General features: G+C 38.1%; 1 protein-coding gene across 2 annotated transcripts in view; it reads left to right on the top strand.

Annotated features, from left to right (window-relative positions):
* The window catches only part of galntl6 (polypeptide N-acetylgalactosaminyltransferase like 6), a 265,789-nt gene that overhangs the window by 221,181 nt on the left and 18,505 nt on the right, over positions 1 to 26,103 (top strand). For both annotated transcript variants that reach the window (XM_065265203.2, XM_073814250.1), the window contains exons 7-8: positions 968 to 1,151; positions 25,417 to 25,534. In XM_065265203.2, the coding sequence (XP_065121275.1) occupies positions 968 to 1,151; positions 25,417 to 25,534 (302 nt within the window). The remainder of the gene's footprint in view (positions 1 to 967; positions 1,152 to 25,416; positions 25,535 to 26,103) is intronic.

The following is a 26,103-nucleotide window of genomic DNA, read 5'->3' on the forward strand; positions in this document are numbered from 1 at the left end:
TTTTATTACCTTAGAATGAGCTTTTTTATCTACAGACGACGACATGTTTGTCCTGTGGCAGCTGCAGCTTTTCATTGCATTTCGAAAATTGAGGTTGGTTTCAATTGGCAATCTTATGTTACCCCAGAATCCTTCCCAAATTGCTACTTTGTTCCCTACTAAAAATCCACACAACTAATAAAAGTCTTTTAATTTGTGCATGGTAATTGTTCTGGTACATTATGGCTGCCGTCCCAGGATGAATGTTGGTTATAGTTGGTTGAAGATTCATCCACTCTCTGTATGAAGTGCTTTGTATGGAGGAATCCTTAAAAGTGCTAAATGAATTAAGAATTATTAGTACTATTACTGTTAGTATTTTTTTAAAGATGACATCTCGGTTCCAGCCTTGGTTACAGACATACCTTGGAGATTGTGCTCCTGAGTTTAAATTTGTTTAAGTGCTTTGTTGTTGTGTGCTTAGGCCCATATTCCAGGTCTTTTGTCTTTCCACAAGATCTCTATGGTCCAGTAGAGCAGAGGTGTTGAGGGAGAGTGTGGGTGACAGATCTGGGACGGCTTAGCGTCTGCTGACTGACAGAGATAGAGCGAAAGGCCGAGGGTCCTTTCTGCTCGTCCCTCTGTGGAGCAAACCTACTTTGAAGCGCTGTAATTGTTTCTAATCGCTGAGCGGCTGTAGCGGCTTTAAATTTCACAGGGTCACCACACTCAGTCGAGCGGAGCGTTGGAGAGCAAGTGATCCAGGAGCATGGGGACTCATGAGACGCCCTGCAGTCCCGGTCCTTTCATCTCTCCTTCTGTCCTCTGAGTGTAGCTAAACCAGTAGAGTGTTGCATTTGTTAAGGTCATGGGTTTGAATCTTAACAAACACACGTTGAAACAATGTATAACCGGACTGGTCTCTAAGATGTTTTGGTTAAATGTATCTGGCACACTAATTTTACCTCTCTTTGCCTTTTGCTCTCAGATCAGATTGCCCAGAACCCCAAAACCATTGTGTGTCCCATGATAGACGTGATCGACCACAATCACTTCGGTTACGAGGCGCAGGCAGGGGACGCTATGCGGGGAGCCTTTGACTGGGAGATGTACTACAAGCGCATTCCCATCCCATCTGAGCTACAAGGACCAGACACCAGTGACCCATATGAGTGAGTGAACTCAACCCAACACATTTGTTAATCTTGTGACATAAGAATGCAATACAAAATTACAATGAAATCCAGAATTTTCTTTAATTATATAAGTTTATTGCCAACCCTCATGTACTTTTAAGATTGATATGAAGAATGCAATACTTTCCAAACATTTACACAATATACTGTAGTAGCCTAACAATACATATTTTTGCCTAACAATACATAGTCTGTTATGAAAGCAAATGTAATAAAAGTCAAGAAGTATAGTGTTGAGGGTATAGGCTGTAAAAAAAGATGGACGAAGCGATGTCCCTTCCTTCCATTGCCATTAAAAAACTGCCCCTTATGACTGGTTTTGTGGTCCAGGGTCACAAATGATCATAAAAATTATGCAAATTATCTTGTGTGTCAGTGTTTAAAGAGCAACTATCGTCCTATTCACGATATTACATTTCCTTTGGTGTAGGTGTGTATTAGTACATGTTAGCGATATGCAAAAGGTACAAACCCCAAAGTAAACAATGACGTGAGTTATCGTGTGCAACATAAATCTCTTTTTTTGGAATACAACAAACACACGGATTGTAGGCAACAGTTTACTTCCTGGGCCTGACAATGGAAGAGACAGTGGAGAGGTTTTTCATCAAAATGCAACCAAAAATACACCTACTACAATCCACTTTTTTTCAATTAAATTACTAGAATTGTTTTTTAGCTTCACTGTACCACCTGCATGTTTGCTATGGCTTTTGATCTTGCAGTCCGTTTCAAAAGCTCATTTATATCTGCCGCAGTGAGACACTGGTATTGACCTCATTAAACCTGTATTGATGTATATGAGTAGAAGATGCATGAACTATCACTTTGCCCAGTGACCTGCACCTGCAACCAAGTCAGTAGCCTTAATCCACAGCACACCATTTTAATTTGCATGTTTTCATATTGCATCTCTCTCTATCTCTTTGTCTGTGTGTGTGTTTGTGCGTGCGTGCGTGGGTGCGTGTGTGTGTGTGTGTGTGTGTGTATGTGCGTGTTTGCCCAATGCTGCTTATTTCGTTCAGAGTTGCCAACTCTGCATTCTGACTTTAAGCTTGCCATACAGTAAAGACTCCTCAGACTACCATAGGGAGAGGGTTTATGTATGCACGTGTGTGTACCCTTGCTCCCCTATCACATCACAGCACATTGTGCCCCAGACCTGCCATACCAAGCCTTGAGAAGTGGATTAATTTTTGGGGTGGATGTGAAGTCTTAGGAAAAGCAGCTTTCCTAAGAGTGGTAGTGGGTATTTGTGTTTTTACTGCATTTGCTGACACTTTATGTCTCAGAGGTGAAAGTGAATGCTTTTGCTCTATATATCGACACAAAAAGACACTTTCTTGATGGCTGCTGTATACATGTGGATTAGGATGTTCATATTGGTGGGATTCGGGAAGACTTTATCATCAGATCTCTGCGATTTTCAGTGGTCTACCTCTCTTTCCTTGCTGGTTCTTCTGTGTGTTGTGCCCAGTGTGGGCAACTGTAGTTCATCCAGTAACCCACATCTTGTTCAAGCCCTGAGGGCACCCCACATTTCCTGCAGCTTGAACTTGCTTTTAGGGATTAAACACACCTGTTTTTGTCAATTCTGCTCTTCTATTCAGTTCAGTTTTATTTATATAGCACTTTTCACAATAAATGAATTGTTTCAAAGCAGCTATGCATTAAAGGCACCATTTTTATGTTAATAAATCATCTTCGTAAGTCGGTATATGGTTACACGACTCATTACCGGACGAATGAAGACTCTCTCGCCTGCCCCTACCGTCTGTAGGAAGAAAACCCCACTTGCAAGTTCGTTGTATCCGACCCGGTGTCCTTCAGTCTCGCAAAGTCTCAGATATCGCGAGAAGCAGGGTCACTTTACAGCAAACAACACAGAGGCAGGCGAGCTAAGCACGGCTAGCGATTGTTGCAAATGGCAGAGCCGGGGAAGAAGCATCGAAAACCCTTGACGGAAGAGAAACATAACTGGATTGGAAATAAGCTGATGAACTTGGTTCCGAGGGGGGAGGGACAACAGTTCATTTTTACGATAGGGGGAGCTCGTAGAGAAATATTATGCAGACTTGCCTGGTTTCCCTTTAATAGCTGCAGGAGAAAATACAGACAAATCGATGGACAACATAAGCAGCAAAATACAGCAGCTAAGATTAAACTGTACTAGTGAGTGTAGTAATAATGTAAAATGTAAATTGAAGTTTTTTTTAGGTGATCTAACTTTTACTTTTTACAGCGTAAACATTTGACAATCTATGGCAATAACCCTTATCTCATGCACCCAGGGTATTGATTAAATACTAATTAAATATTTTATTATTTTAACACAATTACTTGTAAAAAGCAAAAAAGGCACACACATGCGCACGCGCGCACACACACGCACACGCACAAAGACAGTAAGAATGAAAATTAAATGCATTTATTTGATACATTTACATTTATGGAATGCATGTCTTTCATTGGTTAAAACTACACTTCCTTTGACCTTGTCATAGTCTGCACAAGAACACGAAAAGTGGGGATTAAAATACAAACTTTATTACAGGGTAGTTCACAATTATATATCCATAACACAGGCAGAGGTCAAAAACACTGGTAAGCAATCCAAAAACAAAGACAAGGAAACAAAAGCAGAAACCACAGACATGACCAGTAACCAGCTAGACTGTGGTATGACATTAGCAAGACTAAGCAATCAATAAGAGAAATGAAAGGGTTTAAATGGGCTGGGTTAACAAGGTAACCAGAAACAGGTATAAGTGATCAGAGATAATGATAGTGGCCATTTCTCAATATGCGTCTGTACTTATGTTCTTGTGGACTTGTAAAACCCCATCAGTCGCGGCCCAAGTACTGTTTCAATTCCAAGTTCACATCAAGCCAAGTTCACAAAACATTCCTGGATGTGTTCTTTGATCCGCTTATTTTATCAAGGATGCATCAGGAGGTGACTTGTGTGGACTTATGACAGCCACGTTTCCCAGAATGCATTTCATGCAACCGAAATGGAGCTTAAAACCTTCACAATATTAGAAATATTGCTCTTTCTGTGTCATTAAATATGGTTTAAAAACCTGTTTACCATTGTCTCAGTGTGGCTGCTCTGTCCTCCGGTGTCTGATGGTCATTGTCTCATCAATTCATTTCAATTTAAGTTTCATAATTTAAATCACCACATATATTTTCTATATAATCTTAACACTATAGTAAAACAGTAAAAGGCTGCATGTATTGGTTAGATTGAATGACAACCTCAAGTACTCTGTTGTTCCATTTGCAATATGGAAAATATTAAAAAATAATGCTACTAACCAACAGCACTACATTGTGTAATTTAATATGTTTTGTTTAATTAAACTTTGGGGGTGCCGCAAAGGGATGCACCTCCCAAGGGGGGGGGGGGGATGGTGGCACGTCGAAAAAGTGTGAGGACCACTGATTAAGCAGACGTTTTTGACCAAAGCGACTTACAAATGAGGTAACAATAGAAGCAATTAGAGCAACACAAGAACAGCAATAGGGACATAAGTGCACTAGAACTAGTCTCATCAAGTCTAACACAGTATACCTAGCCAAAAATTATATATATATATATATATATAATTTTTACAAAGAATGTAAAAATAAAGATACAAAAAAGAAATAATGACATTGACATTAAAAAAAAACTGACATGAACACTTATTGAACACATGTGGTTAGATTACATGTAAACAAATTTGGCTTGCTGTCTGATAGAGTAATAAGAATATGGGGAAATTTGCTTTGAATGACAGTGTAATTTATTTGCATTTTATAAATAATCATTGCCATAGTTAAATAGAAAATATTAACAAACATGTCTATGAAATAAATTTTCACTTACCACCTGCTTTTCACATGCACCGCATTAATTGCCCCAGGCAAACAGCACGGAGTTTAATGAACAGAGCGTTTCATAATGAGTCTAATTTATATGGAGGAAATCAAGTTTCCATTGAAAAGAATGAAAATGACTTCTGAAATACTGCACACAAAGGTAGAGCAACTGTTTAGTGAATTTACCCCCAACTGCCCCCAGGATACTTAGTTCATAAAATTACTAGAAATGAAGTTGTATGGTGGAACAATTTTGGAAGAATTGTTTTGGGAATGTGGTAAACAGGTTGTAAATTGGTGTTGTTAAGTAATTGTATTGTGTCAAAGGACCCGTTCCACACAAATGTTTAAAAAACACAAGTAAAATAATCAAATTTACATAGAAAAAGCCCACTTAGCATACAGAGTATTAGGTGAAACAACATCCCTGTCTGGGTGCTAGTTATTTGATCTGAAGTAAAAGTTATAGCACAAATCTGAGCATTGGAACTAAAGATCAATTGTCCATACATTAGCGACTAAAGGTGTATTCATTTAATGAGATGTCAGATAAAAAAATGCTTATGAAAAATCAAAGCAGAGGAAAAACACACACAAAATCAATACAAAGACTAATGTTATTTATATCTTTTGTAATACAGTCTGCATATTTGGAGACGCTTCTCATTACATGACTATCTCTGAGGGAGATTAAGAGGGACCATTGGATGGCAAGAGACAAAGAGAAATGCCCTTACATCCAATATTTTAATTTCACACTATTTGAGCCATAAAATAAATCATTAGATTTTACCCTGACCTGCATTATTTTTACTATCATTCATCACTTTCTACTGTATGTCTTTGTGTCAGTAGTAACAGCAACAATGTTTACTGAATGCACAAACATTACTCATAAACGTGGTCTGCATTTTGCAGACCTTAGACTTTTTATTACAAACCACAACAGACATTTACTTAGCAACTACCATTCAAAAAATACATGGTTAAAAACAGTACTGTTTAACCCTGTATTCCCCTCCTCTTCAATTCTCAGAGAAAAGTTTCCCAACATAGCATCTGCCTTAAGCAGTAAACAAGCCAGAGTTAAGCTGACGTCTCTTTCTCTCGCATGCCGAAACCTCACGCGTGGGCTAATGCTTTTCCGTCTGAGGCGCGTACCTGGAGGGGTGACATTTTCTCCGCCAATTTGCTAACTTTACTTCTGAAGGAAATAGCACAGGCATTTTTATGAGAGTAAAAAAAGCACGAGAGCTAAATGCATCCGTTCATCTCTGCGCACCCCTTTACTCTCGGTGAGACACCTGTGCTGAAAGAAATTCGGAAAACTTTGCGACATGACAGATATGTAATGAGCCTCTCCGTGAGCCGCTCTGGATGGCTGAACAGAACGTTACTGGCTTTCAAAATCCCTTGTCCTTTTATTTTAATAGTTTATTACTTCTTGACTCTTGGCTCAGCAGCCTAGCCTTGGCGCATTCTGATGTGTAAAGCGTACGCGACTAAGAAGCCTTAATATAGATCTCACCGCCTGTTACAAGATGAAAGAGGCCTCTCTGTGTGGATCACAGCTCATTTGTGCAATGACTGATCCACGGAGAAGTCGGACCTTTCTTCCTCTACTTCTTACGGATTGATTGATAGAGGAAGATAGACTCGTAGACCCAGTGTATTGGCATTAATGCAGGTGAGGTGAATGATTCACTTTGCTACAGTGTGACGTACTTTAGCCGCTGGGTTAAATTGCATTATTATCCCGTCTGTGACCTACAGGAAATTCCAGCGCAAAGCCAAGGTTGATTTCTTGTCATCACATCTCCCCCTTCTGGCCAGGATGAGAAGGACCTCGGCACCAACAATGCCAGCTGGTCACTGTCAATTGCAGGAGAGGATAACAGCACAAGCCTATTTCCATATATTACAGACCATATTGGCCTTTTATTCATTAGAGATGGCTTTCTATAATGGGGTCACATTGTCCTCTATCTTCTGCCTTTCTCTTAGGAGAAAATGAATAATGGATTCATGGCGCACATATGCTTTAATAGTGATTCACAGCTTCGGCCTTTCATACATATGCCCTTGCTTTGTGTGTACCATTGCTCAGCACACAACAATGTATGAAGTTTTCTCTCCAGGTATAATAGGATTCTTAGAAAGCGTGATAGATGACAGTGGACTCCATATTTTCTCCGCCTTTCTGTGTCTGATTTTGTGTCTCTCAGCCTTTCTCTCTCTCTCTTCATGCATACTGCGACCTTGACTGCGAGGAAGTACATTGGAAATGATTTCCCGTCGCAAATCTTTTCTAAGTCCCCCACAGTTTCCCGAGAATTTAACCATTTAATTCGCAGCCGCACAATAGGACGTAGAAAGCCGTGATTATTCCAGTGGACATTCTCCCCCATCGTCCCTATTCATGCAAGATTAGACATTTTCAAATGGAGGTCTTTTCTGTCGAGAATGGAAATCTTCCTGCTGAATTTGCCAGGGACGGGAGTAAATAGTAGATTTATATTTATGGAAATCACAGGGACAGCGGGGATGGTGGGAGACAGAGAGAAAGGAAAGCTGATGAGCCCCATAGCCTGTGTCCTCATTGCTCCGCAAAGACATTTAAGCTTCATAAATGTTGTATTTTGGGGGACTTAATTGGATTTATGCTGCTCGGGATTTGAATGCAAATTGTGATTGGCATCTGCGTGGCTGGCACTTTTTCCCTGATTGAACAAGGGGCTTAGAGGAGGGGGTCCAGATTAGGCAATGTAAAATAGATAACGCTTTTCTCAAGGATGCTTTGAATTAGGAATGGGTCATGGCTGACTAGTCAACCAAGGTTATTTATAACCTCTGTGTTTAACAAATCATCGTAACATGTTGTTTTTCTTCCAGCTGTTTGTGAATGCAAGAGCACATCTTACAATGCATAATCACGGTCAGCTGAACCCCGTCATCCTAATTATTTAGTGTTCCTGTAGACCGATTATTCAACCGATTATTTGGGTAACCCGTCAACTAGTCGATTTTGAAAATAGGTAGTTTTCCACATTGCTAATTTGAATGTATATCAAGAGACGAGAGGCAAGGATCGATTCCAGGCGCTCTTAGGAGTCTGCTCTGAAAAATCAACCTGCCTTAACAAATGGTTATCTGTACTACTAGGATGAGCAAAAAGCAAGAAAATCTTTAACTTATCTCCTCTGAGGACATGCAGAGCCACATGGATTAACAGAGCATTAAGACTACAATACATTACTCAATACATGACGTTTTTAGCTTATAGTAATTACTGTTAGAGAGTTGTGAACCTCTGGTTCTCTCTCTCTCTTTCTCTCCAGAGGTGTGTTTCCAGATATTATGGTTTTTAATTGAGGAATAACACTATAAAAACTGCAAAAAGAGCCTACACTAGCTAAAAACGGCAAATGTGACAGAGTTTACAGAATTGCCTCAACCAATTACACCTGGTGTTGCATTTTATTAGCCTTTGAGGAATCAACAGACCACCAAGAGGGCTTGTCAACACCGGGCCTTGCATGTCCTTAGTGAATCATTCTCTCTGTGAGTGTGCGCGTATGTGTGTGCGTGCGTGTGTGCTTGTGTATTAAGGTTGCTTTGCTGAATAGTAATGAGGGCAGTCAAGTGGCCAGTGCACTACGTGTTGAGAAGGTGATGAATGCTAATGAATGTGAACGGGGCTGAGAGGTCGAGACCTTAGTGAGTCCCTCAAGATCTCCAGATAGAGCTGCATCTGACATAGAGAAGAATTATGTGTGGGTGTGTGGGTGTGTAGGCTATATTTTTAAAAATGTTGTCTTTACAAATATAGTGAAATGTTAAAATCTGAATTTTGAAGGACACTTGAAGTGTTACTAATGTTTGAAAGGCATCTAAATGCATTGCATTCTGATGGTTTATATAAACAGGTTTGTGTGAAGGTTTGCTTTAGTGAGAGTATAACCTTACTATAAAAAAAATTGGATCTTTGCAACATAAGTCTATTATATTCCCACATCTAGTACAAAGCTGTGTGTGTGAGCTTGTATAGCACCTGTTGTTAAAAGCACGCTCATCATAGGATAGACTCATATTGTCAGATTTATACCTAGGAGATTCATATACCAGGTGGTCTACATCTAAGAGGACTTTTATCTCATCCTTTTTTATCTCTCCCCCCTTCCTTATCTCACTCTTCCTCTAGTAAAGTACTTGACCTGGTCATATGCTCCAGTGGTGCAGAACACTGCTGATGAGAAGCTTCACTGCCGTTTTGTCACACATCGACCTCTACTTTCTTCAGATCTGTGTCTAAATAGTCAATCAACACAGCCACTGCCAGCTGTTCCAACATCCTTAGAGTTACCTCGCGCAACACCTTTTTCACCAACCCAGCACTGCCAGAAAATCCCCACCCCTTCTGAATAAATCGCCTCTCCTCCGTGTCTGAACAAGAGACTGACAAATACAGACACCGTGTCATTGTGCATGCATGAGTGCACATCGAGCGTGCAAATAAAATAAGGGACCCTTGCCGTGGCTCGAGTTGTCAAGGAAATTGTCATGTCATCGGACCTGTTGATCAGCCTCTCAATTTATTCCCATCGCTGATTTCTGCCTCTCCCGGTGACTAAATGATACTATTTCTTTCTGCCAAAGTCTCCTAGCCGGGTGTCTTCCTCAAATAAGTCGACAAACCACACAGCCAATGAGCTGGCCGCGCACCCGCACAGTCCATCATCTTCTACAGCCAAGACACAACCATCCATTCCTGAACGCCAAGCTGCAGTATCTGCTGGAGATGATGTTAATGGTGAGCGTGTCCAACGAAAAAAACAACATGGTAATTTCACCAGAGAAGTGCTTGTTTCTCCATTAGCTGCTTTAATTGAGTAGACTGTTATATTTCAGCACCTTATTAAATCAAAAGAAAGCAGGCCAGAGAGCATTACGTGAGAGTAAATTGATTTTGGCGCCTTGCTGCTCATCAAGTTTGCCCGTCTTTACGCAAACCCATTCGTCCAATTATTGTTTATGGCTTTTCTCTTTGCTCCATTTTTCACTCTTGCTCAGTCCACACTCTCGCTCTTGCTTTTAGCCAGCCATAATATTTTGGCCCCGTTTACCTTGAGCCCACTTAGTCCTCCCTGGAGAACACAGAACACGGCAACCCAGCAGTTTTCATATTTGCTAAATGCTGACCACAAGACTTCCTCCAGATAAACTGCACTTGACGATTTCATAGAATTTATTTTGTAAGAAAGAATTCAGCTTGGACCTGGCCATGTTTTGCAAATTGTAAGTTTGTTTTATGTGAAAAATGTGACTAATAAGATCAAATTCATACAGCTTTTTTGTGTGTTTTAGGCATAGACTGTAAACAATATTTATATGTAGTGTCTGTGAGGTCACCTGTAGGTTTTTTGAAGCCCAAAGTTGGTGGACCCTACCGTTGCCATATTGGCACCGTGTCATTGCACGTCACTCGCGGATAACCGAAAATAGGCTGAGGCAGAAAAATAGCTGAGGTGCCTGTTTGCTGAAACCAGGCCCTCTTAGCTCGACGGTAGTGACAGCAGCAGCAATTAACCTGTCACTCAAGTAACCACACCCTTAATTATGCAAAAAGATTAATATAATTTAAACAGATGAGTTACAAAACCATTCACCCCCTCACAGTTGTCATGAAGGGCAAAATTAGCTATATAGGCCAAAAACACGTTTGGTACCGGGCTGTAAACATTTACAGTCGTATGCAAAAGTTTGGGCACCCCTGACAATTTCCATGATTTTCATTTATGAATATTTGGGTGTTTGGATAAGCAATTTCATTTTGACCTATCAAATAAATGAAGTAATACACAGTAATATTTCAGTAGTGAAATTAGGTTTATTGAATTATCAGAAAATGTGCAATTTGCATCAAAAAGAAAAATTAGACAGGTGCATTTTGTTGATTTGAAAACCTGTAACTACTTAGCACTGATTAATTGGAACAGACAATTGGTTTGGTGAGCTCACTAAGCCTTGAACTTCATAGACAGGTGCATCCAATCATAAGAAAAGGTATTTAAGGTGGCCAATTGGAAGTTGTTGTTTTCTTGCCCCCTTTGACTTTCATTTGAAGAGTGGCAACATGGAGGCCTCAACCAACTCTCAAATGACCTGAAAACAAAGATTGGTCAACATTATGGTTTAGGGGAATGCTTCAAAAAGTTATATCAGAGATATAAGCTGTCAGTGTCCACTGTGAGAAACATAGTGAGGAAATGGTAGACTACAGGCACAGTTCTTGTTAAGGTCAGAAGTGGCAGGCATTGTAAAATATTGGAGAGGCAAAGGTAAAGGATGGTGAGAGCAGTCAAAAACACCCCACAGAGTACCTCCAAAGACCTACAACATCAACTTCCTGCAGATGGTGTCACTGTGCATCGTTCAACAATTCAGCACACTTTGCACTATGATGCGAAAGAAGCCCTTTCTGCACAAATGCCACAGTGAGGTATGCAAAAGCACATTTGGACCAGCCAGCTTCATTTTTGAATAAGGTGATGTGGACTGATGAAGCAAAGAGTGAGTGATTTGGTCATAACAAGGGGCGAAATGCATGCAGACAAAAAACACAGCGTTCCAAACATTTGCTACCCACAGTAAAATTTGATGGAGGTTCCGGTAATCTGGTTAAAGTTGAGGGTCGCATGAATTCCACTTAATATCAGCAGATTCTTAAGAATAATGTTGAGGAATCAGTCACAAAATTGAGGTAACACCGGGGCTAGATATTTCAACAAGACAACAACAAAAAAAAAACTGCTCAAAATCATTTCTGGCACTTATGCAGAGGAACAAGTACAGTCTGATATGTTCTTGAATGGCCATCCCAGTCCCCAGACCTGAATATCAATAAACATATGTGAGGTGATTTGAAGTGGGCTGTCCATGCTCAGCAAACCATCAAACCTAACTGAACTGGAGATGTTTTGTAAGGAGGAATGCTCCAAAATACATTCATCCAGAATCCAGACACTCATTATAGGCTATAGGAAGTGTCTAGAGGTTTCAGGCAACATCAGTGTTAAAATGGTCATTATGTTTCTTCATATACTTTCAGAGAAAATATACATTTATGGGAAGCCAAACACATCAAAGAGGGAGGAAACTGCGCCACTCGATTGATCCGCCCTGCATGGACCAATTATATGCGCGGCCTATTAGACAGAGCACTGCAGTAGTCTGAATAGCGCAGAGATGAGTTGTTTGCTTGCGCTGCCCAATGCGGAGCAGTTTGAGCCGAGCAGTTTGGATCAACTTTGACAGCGCTGCTTGAACCACAAACCTGCGTGACTCACTGGGAGGTGCTGCATGAATAAATGTGTTCATATCATAGCTAATGCACGTGTCCTCCGAACAATTAAAGTAATGTATACGTGAAACTAAATAAAATTTTCATTGTGGACATTTTATACCAATTTTTCTCAAACAATCCCGAAACAATTCATAAAATATTGTCATGTTGAGATGCATTTCCATTAAGAGTGAGTCAGATATACCACCTGTACAGTTGGCACCAAGGGCAAGTAAAGACTCCGCCCTTAGATCAACTCAGCTTCACCCCCCCTAATACACTAATGTTGTATAAGTAAATCCACCGCAAATCCTCTCTCAACCCAAAGCTCTCTGTCCTCTCCACTGTGTAAGTGCAATATATATGCAGAGCCATAATCCCAAAAACATGCTGTCGTTCCAGGCCCAGCATTACCATATTTCATCCCACATGCTCTATTAAAAGATTGCACTACTTAAACCACCAGACACGTTGTACTCACTTCATGTCTGCTTTAGCCAAGTCTTGGGATTCAAACGCCACTGAACAAACGGAGGGATCCATTAAATCCATCAATGTCCCACTCTCAAACTCAATTGGCAGGCTTAAGTCCCATAAGTATGTGATGTAATGAGTGAAAACAAGTTTCTGTTCTCGTTTTGCTTTGCCTTGAATCAGCCACCAAACATAACGTTTGGTGACATGAGTTCTTGACATCAGTATTCTGGACCAGACAGTCAGCCTTGTCACGTGCAGGGAACAGAATTTAGCTTGCCGGTTTCAGGCAACATCCATATTAAAATGGTCATTATGTTTCTTTATACACTGTCAGAAAAAATATACAAACACTGCATTGGCTCCCCTTATAAAGGTTCACAACTTTTACCATGCTCTCCTAATTGTACAGTGGTGTGAATTATCATATGCATGTTTGTCACACTTTAATCATCAAAAAAATTTCAATATGAATAAAAGTTACACACAAGTAAACACAACATGCAGTTTTTAAATTAAGTGCTTCTTATAAAGGGAAAACAAAATCCAAACACACATGGCCCTGTGTGAAAAAGTGTTTGCCCTGTAAACCGAATAACTGGTTGGGCCACACTTAGCAGCAACAGCTGCAATCAAGCTTTTGCGATAGCTTGCAATAGGTCGGTTCAACCTGTGGAGAAATTTTGGCCCACCCATCTTTCCAGAATTGTTGTAATTCAACCACATTGTAGAGCATGAACTGCCTTTTTAAGGTCATGCCACAGCAATAGGATTAATGTCAGGACTTTGACTAAGCCACTCCAAAGTCTTCATTTGTTTTTCTTTAGCCATTCAGAGGTGGACTTGCTTGTGTGTTTTGGATCATTTTCCTGCTGCAGAACCCAAGTTCGCTTGAGGTCTCGAACAGATTCTGGACATTGTTTTTCAGGATTTTTGGTAGACAGCAGAATTCATGGTTCCATTTATCACAGCAAGTCTTTCAGGTCCTGAAGCGGCAAAACAACCGAAGACCGTCATACTACCACCACCACCATATTTTACTGTTGGGTATGATGTTATTTTTTCCTGAAATGCTGTGTTACTTTTACACAAGACATACAGATGTGGCCTTTAAAAATGCGCGTCTCTGAGAGCAGAATGCCGCGGAGACTTCCGAAATTCTGCGAGATCCCGCAGATGGGGGGTTCGGTGGGGGACGCAGGAAATATAAAAACCTGTAGAGGGCAGGCGTGTTTCATGTAGGCCATACTGACGACAATGTGTGTGCTCGACTTCATGCTGAGCGTATACTGTATGATATTGAAGTAACATGACACGGATTATTGATGTTTAGGCGATAGACTTTGATGTCATACAAATGCATGCTTTTTGGCAAACATTTTGTTGGCGAAGTTTTCTTTTGCCAGTTACATAAACATTCACATATTCTTCATAAAAATCCGACTCAAACGCGCATCATTTGTCTTATTTTTTCCGTGTACTTACAGTAGAAGAGACGTGATGTATGATAATCGAGTCTTATAACAAAATAATTCGCGAAGACCTTTGAAGAGACCGAGCGCATTTACGCAATATCATTAACTAGTTTATCTAATTTTACATTTAGTTCATTTTTGCATCTGAACTTTTAAATAGCTTTAAAATGGTTGTGTTGCGCTTTTCTGCATTACTGAACAGTAGGCTACTTTTTATATTATCATGTTTCCCTTTACATGGTATGAAACACGATAAAAAAGTATGCATTGGTGTTTAATACATTTCACTGAGAATTTGTATAATATGTTATACTTTTGTACTAAGGAAATAAAATCATATTGTGAGTGTAAATATTCATAAATTCGAGGAGTTTCTGAGGTGTATGTCATCGGCAAAATGCGCAGTTTCTTTGTTGCTGATTAAAAACCGTTGGCTATGTGATTGTTTAAAATTGACATTTTTTCTACTTATTATTAATTTATTTTTTGCCTACATTTACTCAAATAATATCAATGTGAAAATAAGTAAATCATACTTCAAGTTAGGCGTTTTATGTCAAATAGAAATAATAATAAATTGAAATATGCAATTATTACAGTTTTAAAAACTTAAATACATTACTCTGACCTTTTTAAATATATTGACTAAAATAATCTGTAAATGTAATACTTATATTATTAATACATCAAATAATATATGTACATTTTACACAAAATATCTGTTCTATTTTTAGTAATTTATTTTCCAACTAAAAAAATCGCATAACTGCATTAAGAGATTTTATTAAGTTACTTTAATCATTTATTTTAGAGATATTTACAAAGCCACTGAATCATTTTTAACAGTGTGTACATTATGACCTTACGGTAGACTTTTATTAAATGCATATAAATAAAAATATGTAAAACTAAATAAAAAAGATATCATACACGGACTGTATGTAAGCATACGTTTTCTTGTTCGGTGCACGTGGGTTTAAATGCCGTTTTTCTAAAGAAGAATTTTAAAACTTTTTTGGTGGTAGTTGAGAAGAATTCCTTTTTCCATTTCTAGATCATTTTGAGCGCAATAAAAATATATCATATTGTTATTCTTATTATATAAGAATACGCAATTTTTACAACATTTTTAACATATAGAAAATATACGTTAAGCATGTTGTGTGTATTTCCTAATTACAAGCTTTTGATGAAATTGCACCAAAACTAAACGTGCATAAAAACATAAAAAAGTCATTTAAATAAGCGAAAAAACTTTTTTATGAGCTTAAAATGTTGAATATAATGTGCTATTGCTGAAAATTGCCCATTTCTAAAGGAGAATATTCATCTTTAAAGATTAAGAAACAAAAAAGTACTGATAAGCATTCTCAAATATATATATATTCTGCAAGCACTCATTTATCATTTATTTAGTTTTGCGCTGTGTGTAAATGTGCTTTATAAATTAAACTTTACTTTACTTTACTTACTTTACTATCCATAATGATGTAATTTATTTTTTAATAACATATTGTCGCTGTCGGGCAAAGATACTCTCTGGACACCAAGACCATGTCTATGGGTTCAAGAATAACAAAATATTGGCCATATGAAAATCGAAAGTCATCACTTTATTTTGTCCCATTGTTTTCCATTTTGCGGGTGATAAAACTCCTGTGCGCGTCGTTCAAATTCATTGAAATTTCGTTCACTTGTAGTTTAGCAAGTATGTATACTACAATTTCAATAATGTTTTTACACTGCACATCGTCTGAGGAAATCCGAAGTTGCGTCGAGGGGAACCAAGCTGACAGCCGCGACAGCAGAGATTGTCACGTACCTACAAAAGGGTATTGGAAAAAGCTTGCATCTGACCTGCAGCGATATCATTCTGGCTTGGTGGGATGTCAGACAGCGAGAGTCCTCTGATTCTGACCTTGTTCTTTTACTCCTCAGAGTCTAAAACCAGGAGGGCATATTAAGTATTCATTGTATTTTCATTTTAACAGAGAAGCTATGGTTGCGCGTTTCACACACCTCTCCAAACCACGTTGTTAACACTATGCTTGTTCGACTTCATGCGGCGCCGCAAGAACCGACAGCCGGATGACGTCAGAGTACCGCGAGAATGATTCAAGAAATCATATTTCGCCTCGCTCTCGCGATACTGTGACGTCTTCCGGCTGTCGATTCTCGGGGCGCCGCATGAAGTCGAACAAGCCTATTGACAGCAGCAAAAGCTACGCATGCGCTTTTAACTTGTAAAACTCAAAGGTGTATGGGTAATGTAGTCTCTGCTCTCGGTGGGACGAATTAGGTAGCTTGCATTGTGAAGGGCGCTTTGAAAAGCGGCAGCGCAGCCAAAGGATTAAATTAAGCCTCTGATTTAAACAGATGTGCAAATGAGCGTTCTGGTACGCTAGAAGTACGTTCTGGGCGCAGGGAGAGGTGGTGGTACGCTCGCTATATTTGGAAGTGGCGGTACTGAGTACTGGCGCCTACCGGCCCACATTAAAGCACTGGCGGTAGCAAAGGTAGACGGCCCTTTGAAAAGCAAAAGAAAGCTGATAAAAATGAGAAACCTACACTGAAATAAATTGGAGTAGGATTTAGGCTACTTAACAAAATCTAAACATTTTTCACTCCGAAAATGCTATTAAATATAAACAAAATTATCACCAGCTTTAACTTTATTACTTTTTTAATTTTAATTCACTCTTTGTTTCAGCGATGTTTATAAATATACTATATTTTTGCATTTTGATTACAAACTGTTCTACACTGAAAAGAAACTAATGTAATCTTCCTGATTGAATCACGTAAAACACAAGCACCACTTTTCTGAATGATGATAATCACAAACATCCCAGAGTTTGTAAACCAATTGTTTGTAAAACATATTTAATGCTAACTTTACTTAAAAATTCAGAAAATATTTTTTACAGTGTATAAATAAAAAGACATGAAGGAAGTTAATTCCAAAATGTAATTAATTGTACATGGTTTAGCTGCTTGTTTTAGCAGCTATCAGTGACACAGAGTCAAGAAATTAAAAACCACCTCATCAAAGAAAACCGGTTTATCCAGTTTTCACCAGCGTGTTGGGTTTTAATTCCAACCCTTGCAGTTTCTTTGTTAAAATGCAATTTAAGCAAATAGGCCTTATACATACGCTGTATGTTATTTTAAATGAATGTTTATAACTTATAAAAGTGGATATCAGGTAACTTAATTTGACATATGTTGATATAACCTAGGCTCTCAAGTCCCACCATGAGACACACGCATTTCTGTCAGTTCACACGCTCACACACCAAACCTTGTAAGCTATTTATCACGCTGAGAAGTAAAATAGAACTTTTCCTGCTATACAAATTAATAAAGGAGGTGCTGGTATACAGAGCATTTCTGTCGAGTTTAGCAGTACATTTTTTAGGTGTGGTCAACTTTACGCAGCGCCACAAGAACCGACAAGCAGATGACATCAGAGTACCGCGAGAAATAAAGCGGAGGAGGTTGGTTTTAAATCGCTCTCGCGGTACTCGGATGTCATCAACTCATGTTTGAGTCTGTATCAGATGAAAATACAGATTTTGATGGAAAAACTTATTGTTTGGAGATTGTCAATGGACGTTTCTGAGTGTAATGTTTGTTTTTTCAGTGTGGACCTGCAAAACGCCAAATGCATAAAAATTTATTAATATTGTAATGTCTTAGCATGATATGTTTTCTAAAATGTTTAAAAATGAACAAATCAGTTGTGCGAAACTACACAGAATTTTTTTTTTAATGAAACATATTCAATGGTTACAGTGCCTCATGGTGGGGTTGAACCCCTGGTTCAGAATACCCCATCTGGTTCACTTTGCCCCACAGGCACCGTTCTGGGAAACTGCCTAGCTTAGTAATTCAGGCTAATCTTTAGCTAAATCATTCACATGGTTTTAAATATTAGCCTATCACCAATATTTATGGTATGAATATTTAGACCTGGATAAATCTACTTTAACATAACAGCCTTTATGCCTGGTATGTATAAATTTGACTTTGATAGGATAAAAACTGTTTTTTTTGTTAAAAAAAAATCATACTTTAATCATAACTCTTTAATTTGTCCTTCTCTTTAACATAGCCAAATATAAATTATGGTTGCTACCTGTATTTGTGGTCACACGGCTACAAATCTGTATGGTTGCCTAGATAAAGGGGGTGGGTCAATTTACCCACTGGCTCACTTTGCCCCACTCTCCCCTACTTGGTATTGAGAAACGGACATTGTTTATCGAAGCCGGAGCGCGAGCTACAAACTACAGAGCGAGTGCGCGGGTGCACAATGGTGAAAGAGCAACGCACGATGTAAATAACTATACCAGTGCTCGCAGTACAGACGCTTTATATTTTAGCGTACTGCGTGACTTCACTTTCTTTTGCGTGCCACCACTTCTCATGTTGCTGGTACTTTGACTTAAAGAGTCAAAGGGCGTTTCTATGTGGCGCTGCGCAGACAGTTCGGCAACGAAGACATCAAAGTACCGCGAGAGCAAGTTGAAATGTTACAAATGGTCCGACTTTACCTTTGCTCTCGCGGTACTCTGATGTCAGTCAGCCGACCAGTCAGCGCCGCACCATTTAAAGTCGAACACACAAACCGTCAAGGCAGGGCCGCTGGAAGTCATTTTGAACAGGGGGTGCTGTGAATTTTATTTAACCAAAAAACCTATGAGCCTATAGGCCTATTTAAAATACAATAATAAAAATAAATACATTGAGATTTACTACTTTATTGTCATATACACTTCAGGGCACACAGCCAGGGTCTGAAACACACAGACATCATCAGTTCTCAGATGAATATGCGCTATTAATCAGAAGCAAAAATACTTATACCAGGGGGAATTACTTTCGTTACAATTTACATACAACATATAATATTATAACAACATATAATATTAATTAAACTTCACAATTTTCAATGTCCATGCGGACGAACATATTTTACTTTCGTTTTTAAGTTAGAATCACACGTCGATTAACAGATGTAAAATATTCTCACATTAACATACCTAGTATATTTTTATATAGATCTTTTTTTTACTAAATAGTACTATTACTGTCTTTTTTAAACTTATAAATAATTCATAATTTGAACAAAAATAATGATGGGTTTAGTTCTGATATTGTATACTTTTATAAAGAAATACATGTTGTATAATTACATTTTTAGAATAGGCTTTATATAAGGTTTGTACTGTAAAAATACTTTATGTGTTACAAACAAAAGATAAAGAATTTACAAACGTGTGGAGAGCACTTGGACAGCGAAATGTTTTTTTTTTTTAAAGCATTACTTAAAATGTTTTCTCATCTCACCATATCTACAGGTGCAGAGTCATTATATACAATAAATCCGTTGGGTAGCATTTAAAAAAAAACATTTTAAAGTAGATGCATTTGTTTAAAGCAAAGCATTTATTTACTTAGCTACAGACGAAGCGGCTCTTTAAGCCTTCTAACGTCTCATAATTGGTCATCATTTATGTCCAAGAGACTCAATAATAATCTGTTACATTTTAATCCTTTAATTTTTCATATTAAAAAGCGTTTTTGTGCTGCTGCCCATCCATGTATGTAATAAACAAACCCGCGTTGTCATTCCGTTAATACGCATATTATCAATGCGCTCTTTACTCGCGCAGAAAAAAACTCGCGTCGCGCATTGCGCCGGTTGTATAATAGAGATTCCAAAGTCTCTCATGAGCTAGGGGACGAATGTCCAGGGAGTTCAGTATTTCTGTGTGGGCATGCATCAGGGAAAGGTGTGTGAGTCTTTTCTGGGTCATGGTGCTGCGTATATGTCTTCAAAAGACGCAAGGCAAAGAAAGTGCGCTCGGATGAGGCCACGGATAGGCACAGACAGTAATGAAATTTAAATCCAAAATACACGTAATAACCTACGTGTGTCAAAAATAATTTCCTAAAATATTCATAAGTAATATATCAATTGTGCAAAATATTTTTACTTAAAAAAAAATATATTTCTCGCTTTCCCGCGACCATGCGTCAAGGTCTGGAGGAAAAGGATACCTGCCCGGATCCCACGCACGCATCTGCAGTTATATACATTTTACAAACCCAGTATTCATTAGATTTTAAGAACTTTTTTGCCACTTTTAAAACTGTAAAACTAAATAAAAAAGATATCATATGCCGAATGAGCATGTAAGCATATGTTTTCTTGTTCGCTCCACGCAACACGGGTTTAAACGCCGTTTTTTTTCTAAAGAATAATGTTTAAACTTTATTGGTGGTGGTTGAGAATAATTTATATTGCAGAATAATGTATATTGCATTTTAGCGCAATATAAATGTATCGTATTGTTATTCTTAATATAAAAGAATACTAATATATTTTTTACAACATTTTTAACTTTAAAACATTCATATAAAGATGCTTTGTACAATAGCTTTGCTTCTGACAACAATTTTCTGTAATAAGTCAGTAAATCAATCACAAAATGTGTTGAAAGTGGCGAATAAAATGCTTGTCAATTCAAACAAAGGTGTATAAAACCGCTTTAATTAACAATAACTAAACTGTGCTCTTTTGCATACCTCTACTTTTCTCATGTCTTTCTTTATACCACCTTTATCTTTTTAAAATCTTGCCACTTTTAGAAATAATTTGTTTGCATTTTTACTGTTATGAATAACGGCTGAAAGGATTAAAAAAAATCATAACACTGACTGCCTATATGCGCAAGAAAGGTATTATTAAAGTTTTAAATATGTAAAACTAAATAAAGATATCATATGCCCACTGTACAGAATGTAAGCATAGGCCCATGTTTTCTTGTTCGCTCTGCGTGGGTTTAAACGACGTTTTTAAAGAATATTTTTTAAACTTTATTGGTGGTGGTTGAGAAGAATTCCTCTTTCCATGTAAAGCAATTTAGCGCAATATACATGTGTCATATTATTGTTCTTAATATATTAAGAACAATAATACTGATATATTTTTACAACATTTTTAACTTTAAAACATGTATCTTTATACCACATGAATCTCTTTAAAATATTAATACTTTTAGAAAAACTGACATAATTATTAATATTATGAACAAACAATGAAACGGTGTCAAAATTCGACAACACAAATAATTAAGATATTCATTGTAAATAGAGTTAAGTGTATTAGGCTGACACTAAATTCTTTGTTTCACTTAGTATAAATGCCCATTGCACGTACAGTCATCTTAATATATGTATGCGCTGTTATGCTGGCAAAAAGGGGTTGAAGTTACTTTGCTGTTTTAATAGAAATGTTAAATATTCAGCAATGCCCTTATTAACTTCTGGAAACAACCGCAATGACAACGCATATAAAAATGTAGGTTTTTTTATGCGCCACCTGGTGGATTTTCTGTGAAGCGAAACACATTAAGGGAAAAGGGAAAGTAGCCCCCCCGAAAACACTTGCAGAATTCTGCGTGACTCCGCGAGACGATTTGGCGAATGCCGCGGGAGAAAACGCGCGTTTTTAAAGGCCACATCTGTAATGGACAAACACCTTCCAAAAAGTTTAACTTTTGTCTTGTCAGTCCATAGAGTATTTTCCCAAAAGTCTTGGGAAAGATCATCAAGATGTTTTCTGGCAAAACTGAGGCGAGCCTTTGTGTTCTTTTGCTCAGCTGCATTTTTGTCTTAGAACTCTGACATGGAGGCCATTTTTGCCCATTCTCTTTCTTATGGTGAAGTCATGAACTCTGACCTTAACTGAGGCAAGTGAGGCCTGCAGTTCTTTGGATGTTGTTGTGAGGTCTTTTGTGACCTCTTGGATGAGTCGTTGCTGCACTCTTGGGGTCATTTTGGTCGGCCGGCCACTCCTGGGAAGGTTCTCCACTGTTCCATGTTTTTGCCATTTGTGGATAATGGCTCTCACTGTAGTTCGCTGGAGTCCCAAAGCTTTAGAAATGGCTTTATAACCTTTTCAAGACTGACAGATCTTAATTGCTTTCTCATTTGTTCCTGAATTTCTTTGGATCTCAACATGATGTGTAGCTTTTGAGGATATTTTGGTCTACTTCACTTTGTCAGGCAGGTCCAATTTAAGTGATTTCTTGATTGGGAACAGGTGTGGCAGTAATCAGGCCTTGGTGTGACTAGAGAAACTGAACTCAGGTGTGATAAATAAAGTTTAATTATGTTTTAACAAAGAGGTAGCAGCACTTTTCTTCTCACAAGGCCATGTGGGTTTGGATTTTGTTTGATAAAAAACCTTCATTTAAAATCTGCATGTTGTGTTTACTTATGTTATCTTTGATTAATATTTAAATTTGTTTCATGATCTGAAACATTTAAGTGTGACAAACATGCAAAAAAATCAGGAAAGGGGCCAACACTTTTTAACCAAACTGTAGTATTTGACATACTAATATGCACTCTTTAGGTACAAAGCTGTACTTTTTAGCAGTGCTGGGCAAGCTACTTGGAAAATGTAGTGAGCTAAGCTACCAGTTACTTTACATTAAATGAAGCTTCACTACACTGAAGCTACCCCCCTGGGAAATGTAGCAAGCTAAGCTACATCAATAGTAGCTTGCTACATCCAAGCTACTTTTTTTATTTTTAACCAGTTTTATTATGTAATTATTTCTTCAGATTCAATTTATCATTTTGGTAATTATAGGCAATACAAGCATAATAGGCCTAGGTACTTCACATTTTGGGGCTGGTTGCTGGACTTATCCTACTCCCAGAATAAAATGCATGTTTGAGCTGCCTTTATTCAAAAACACCTGGCCCTGACATATCTTAAAACAAGGGTCTCCAACGTGGGCCCGCAGGCAGCAGGTAGCCTGCACAGAGTCTGTGAGGTGCCCGCCAAAGCACATTCTATTAATAGTTTCAATTGTAATATTTATTACATGTTTTTATATTAGCTTGGCTTGGTGACATAACCCAGTCAGAGGTAGAGCACGAGTCTTCACAGAATGCGAGTGGTAATGTTTTGTATGAATGAAGGCTGCACAACTCGAAAATACGGAAAAAACGACGTCCTGTGTCGATTCAAATGACGCGCTTATTCTCAAATTCAGGACGACTTCAGAAATGTTTGGAAAATTGTAGCTTGTGTGGAAGCTACCTCATTACTTGGTCAAAAAAAAGAGCTTAGCTACTGAAAAGATATTTGATTTTGAAAGCAGCTAAGCTACCGCCAAGCTACGGAAAAATGTAGTTAAACTACTAGCTTCGCTACTTGTAGTGAAGCTACTGCCCAGCACTGCTTTTTAGGTACAAGCCCCTGCTTTTGTACATCTTTTTTGTAGTAAAGGTTAATGGTTAAAGGTAAAGTCAAAGTTTATCATAAGGACATCAGTGTTTTGTATATCCATCCACTCATCACCAAAAATTCACATTTAAATTTATTCATTTTTAATTACTTAAAATGAGAAATTTATGAATGATACTGGCACTTCAAGCCAAGTTGAAGGGTATTTTAATCTTTAGCGTACCTGCACTTATTCTTGCTTTCCGACACTTCTCACATGTTGCCGGTATGATGTCTTTCTGAGTCCAAGCATCAGTGAATGGGTGATTAATAGTAATGACATCACACTACAGGAAGGGAGCACTAAATGAATTTTCTGATTTATGTCGACAAATCTTGATATAGACCAATTCAAATGATGTAAACAACACTGGTCCAGAAACACTTCCTGTTACAGTTTGTGACAGTTATTTTTTATTTCACATATATTATTATCATCTTTAAGATGTTTGTTTAACTTCAGTTAATTCAGGTTTATATGTTCTGTTGGTTTATTTTATCCCAACGTTTATCTAGTGTTAAAAAACGGAAACAGGAAAAGTGCTTCTGGACCAGTGTTGTTTACATCTTTTGAAATGGTCTATATCACGAAAATAAAATCCTATAGAAAGTTGCCTTCCCTAATTTAAAAGTGAACCAAGGATGTGTGAGTCAGAACTTGACCAGGATAAGGTAAACACTGTCCGTGAGCAAACCTGCGCCTGTGGTTCTAACAGGCAGTCTACTATAGCAGCAGCACAAGCAATTTGACCACTGCTATTCCCTCAGACATTGATATTAACAAAAAGAAGATCGTGAGTGGCCAGTAGCAGCTGACCCTCATACCTTCACAAGCCTGTTTCATGATTTTAAACATTTTAGAACATAATTGAGTTTTTATCCTCTATCTTTTGATAATGATTTAATGTCAATGTAATAGATTACAAACATTTACCATTTAATGTGATAAATGTATCACTAAACTGCTTAGTAATCTTCTACCTCTTATGCACACACACACACATGTTGTACTAGCAATATCTTAAGGTGCACAAGAGTACTGAAACTTTTTTCCCCACTTCAAGCACTGTATAAATAGTTAATGTATCCCAAAAATGAGTTATCAATGCACTATACTCTTTGGGGCGGTTTCCCGGACAGGAATTTAACTAGTCCTAGACTAAAATAAATGTAAGAGGTGTCCAAACTGAAAACTTGCACTGACATATCATTAAATACACCAGTGTCCTTTGTTTTGCCTCAATATGCAAACAAGTAATGTTTTTAGTAAGGCATGTTTGTTAAAACTAGTTATATTTCCTAATTAAACTAAGGCCTAGTCATGGTTTAAGCTAATCTCTGTCCGGGAAACCACCCCTTTATATTTTAGATGAATCTAGAGATTATAATGTTAACTAAAACATTATTAGTTACACTAATTGGGTCAAAATAGGACAAACCCAACATGTCGCGTTGCAATACAATCAATGTTCAGTTGTTGGGTCAAATAGAAACATTTTCTGGGTTAATTTAACCCAGCGGCTGAGTTTGTCCCATTTTGACCCAACTCTGGGTTAAAAATAACCCAGCATATCTAATGTGTCAGTTGATCTTAATGTTTTTGTTTTTTTAAATTGAATGTACTGAATTTATATTTAGTTACTTTTCCTGCTTTAAAATTTATTTGTGGTCTTTCCTTCACATATTTCATTGACTAAGGTTTATGAGGACTCATTTAAAACATGTTGTGTTGAGTGTATGAGAGCTTGAACTTGGTTTTCCTACTTCCTGTAGGTCTCCTGTGATGGCTGGAGGCTTGTTTGCCGTAAACCGGCAATGGTTCTGGGAGCTGGGTGGATACGACACGGGCCTCGAGATCTGGGGTGGCGAGCAGTTTGAAATATCTTTCAAGGTGAGTTAATGCATTTGAGCTAAATTGACCAAATAATAGATTATTTCTGACATATTTTACAAGGCTGTTTCTTGTTATCAGTCTCTTAAACAGAAGTAATCAAAGAGAACACAATAAGATACAGTGTCTCGCTCCGGTGCTTCGTGCAATCCGGGCCTTCAAATAGATTTCATGAAACACACTCTAAACCACATAGAGAGCAGCTCATAGTTCCTGATCCATTACGTACAGATAACTATAGATATACGAGATTCGCTTTCTCCCACTTAATGTGAAGTGCTCTGTCCGTCTGTGTAGACAATCTTTTCTCATTCTTTTCAACAACAAAGCCACAACAAGATTGGACGGGAGAGGTTATTTTGTTCCCCGGGTTCCAAAGCAAAGCCATCAAGCCAAAAACACAACAGTCGCCTGAAATAAGATAAAGCTAGTGGAGGTGTGAGTGTGCCTGTATGCATTTAGACCGGTAGAACTGCTGAAACTAATTAGATTGTGTGACGCAGTGATTGGCTGTGGCTGTGAAGTGATTCAGTTTTGATTAGCGGGGCCAAAACTGCTCAGATGGATGT

This window comes from Paramisgurnus dabryanus, chromosome 4, assembly GCF_030506205.2.
Source record: "Paramisgurnus dabryanus chromosome 4, PD_genome_1.1, whole genome shotgun sequence".
NCBI lineage: Eukaryota > Metazoa > Chordata > Actinopteri > Cypriniformes > Cobitidae > Paramisgurnus > Paramisgurnus dabryanus.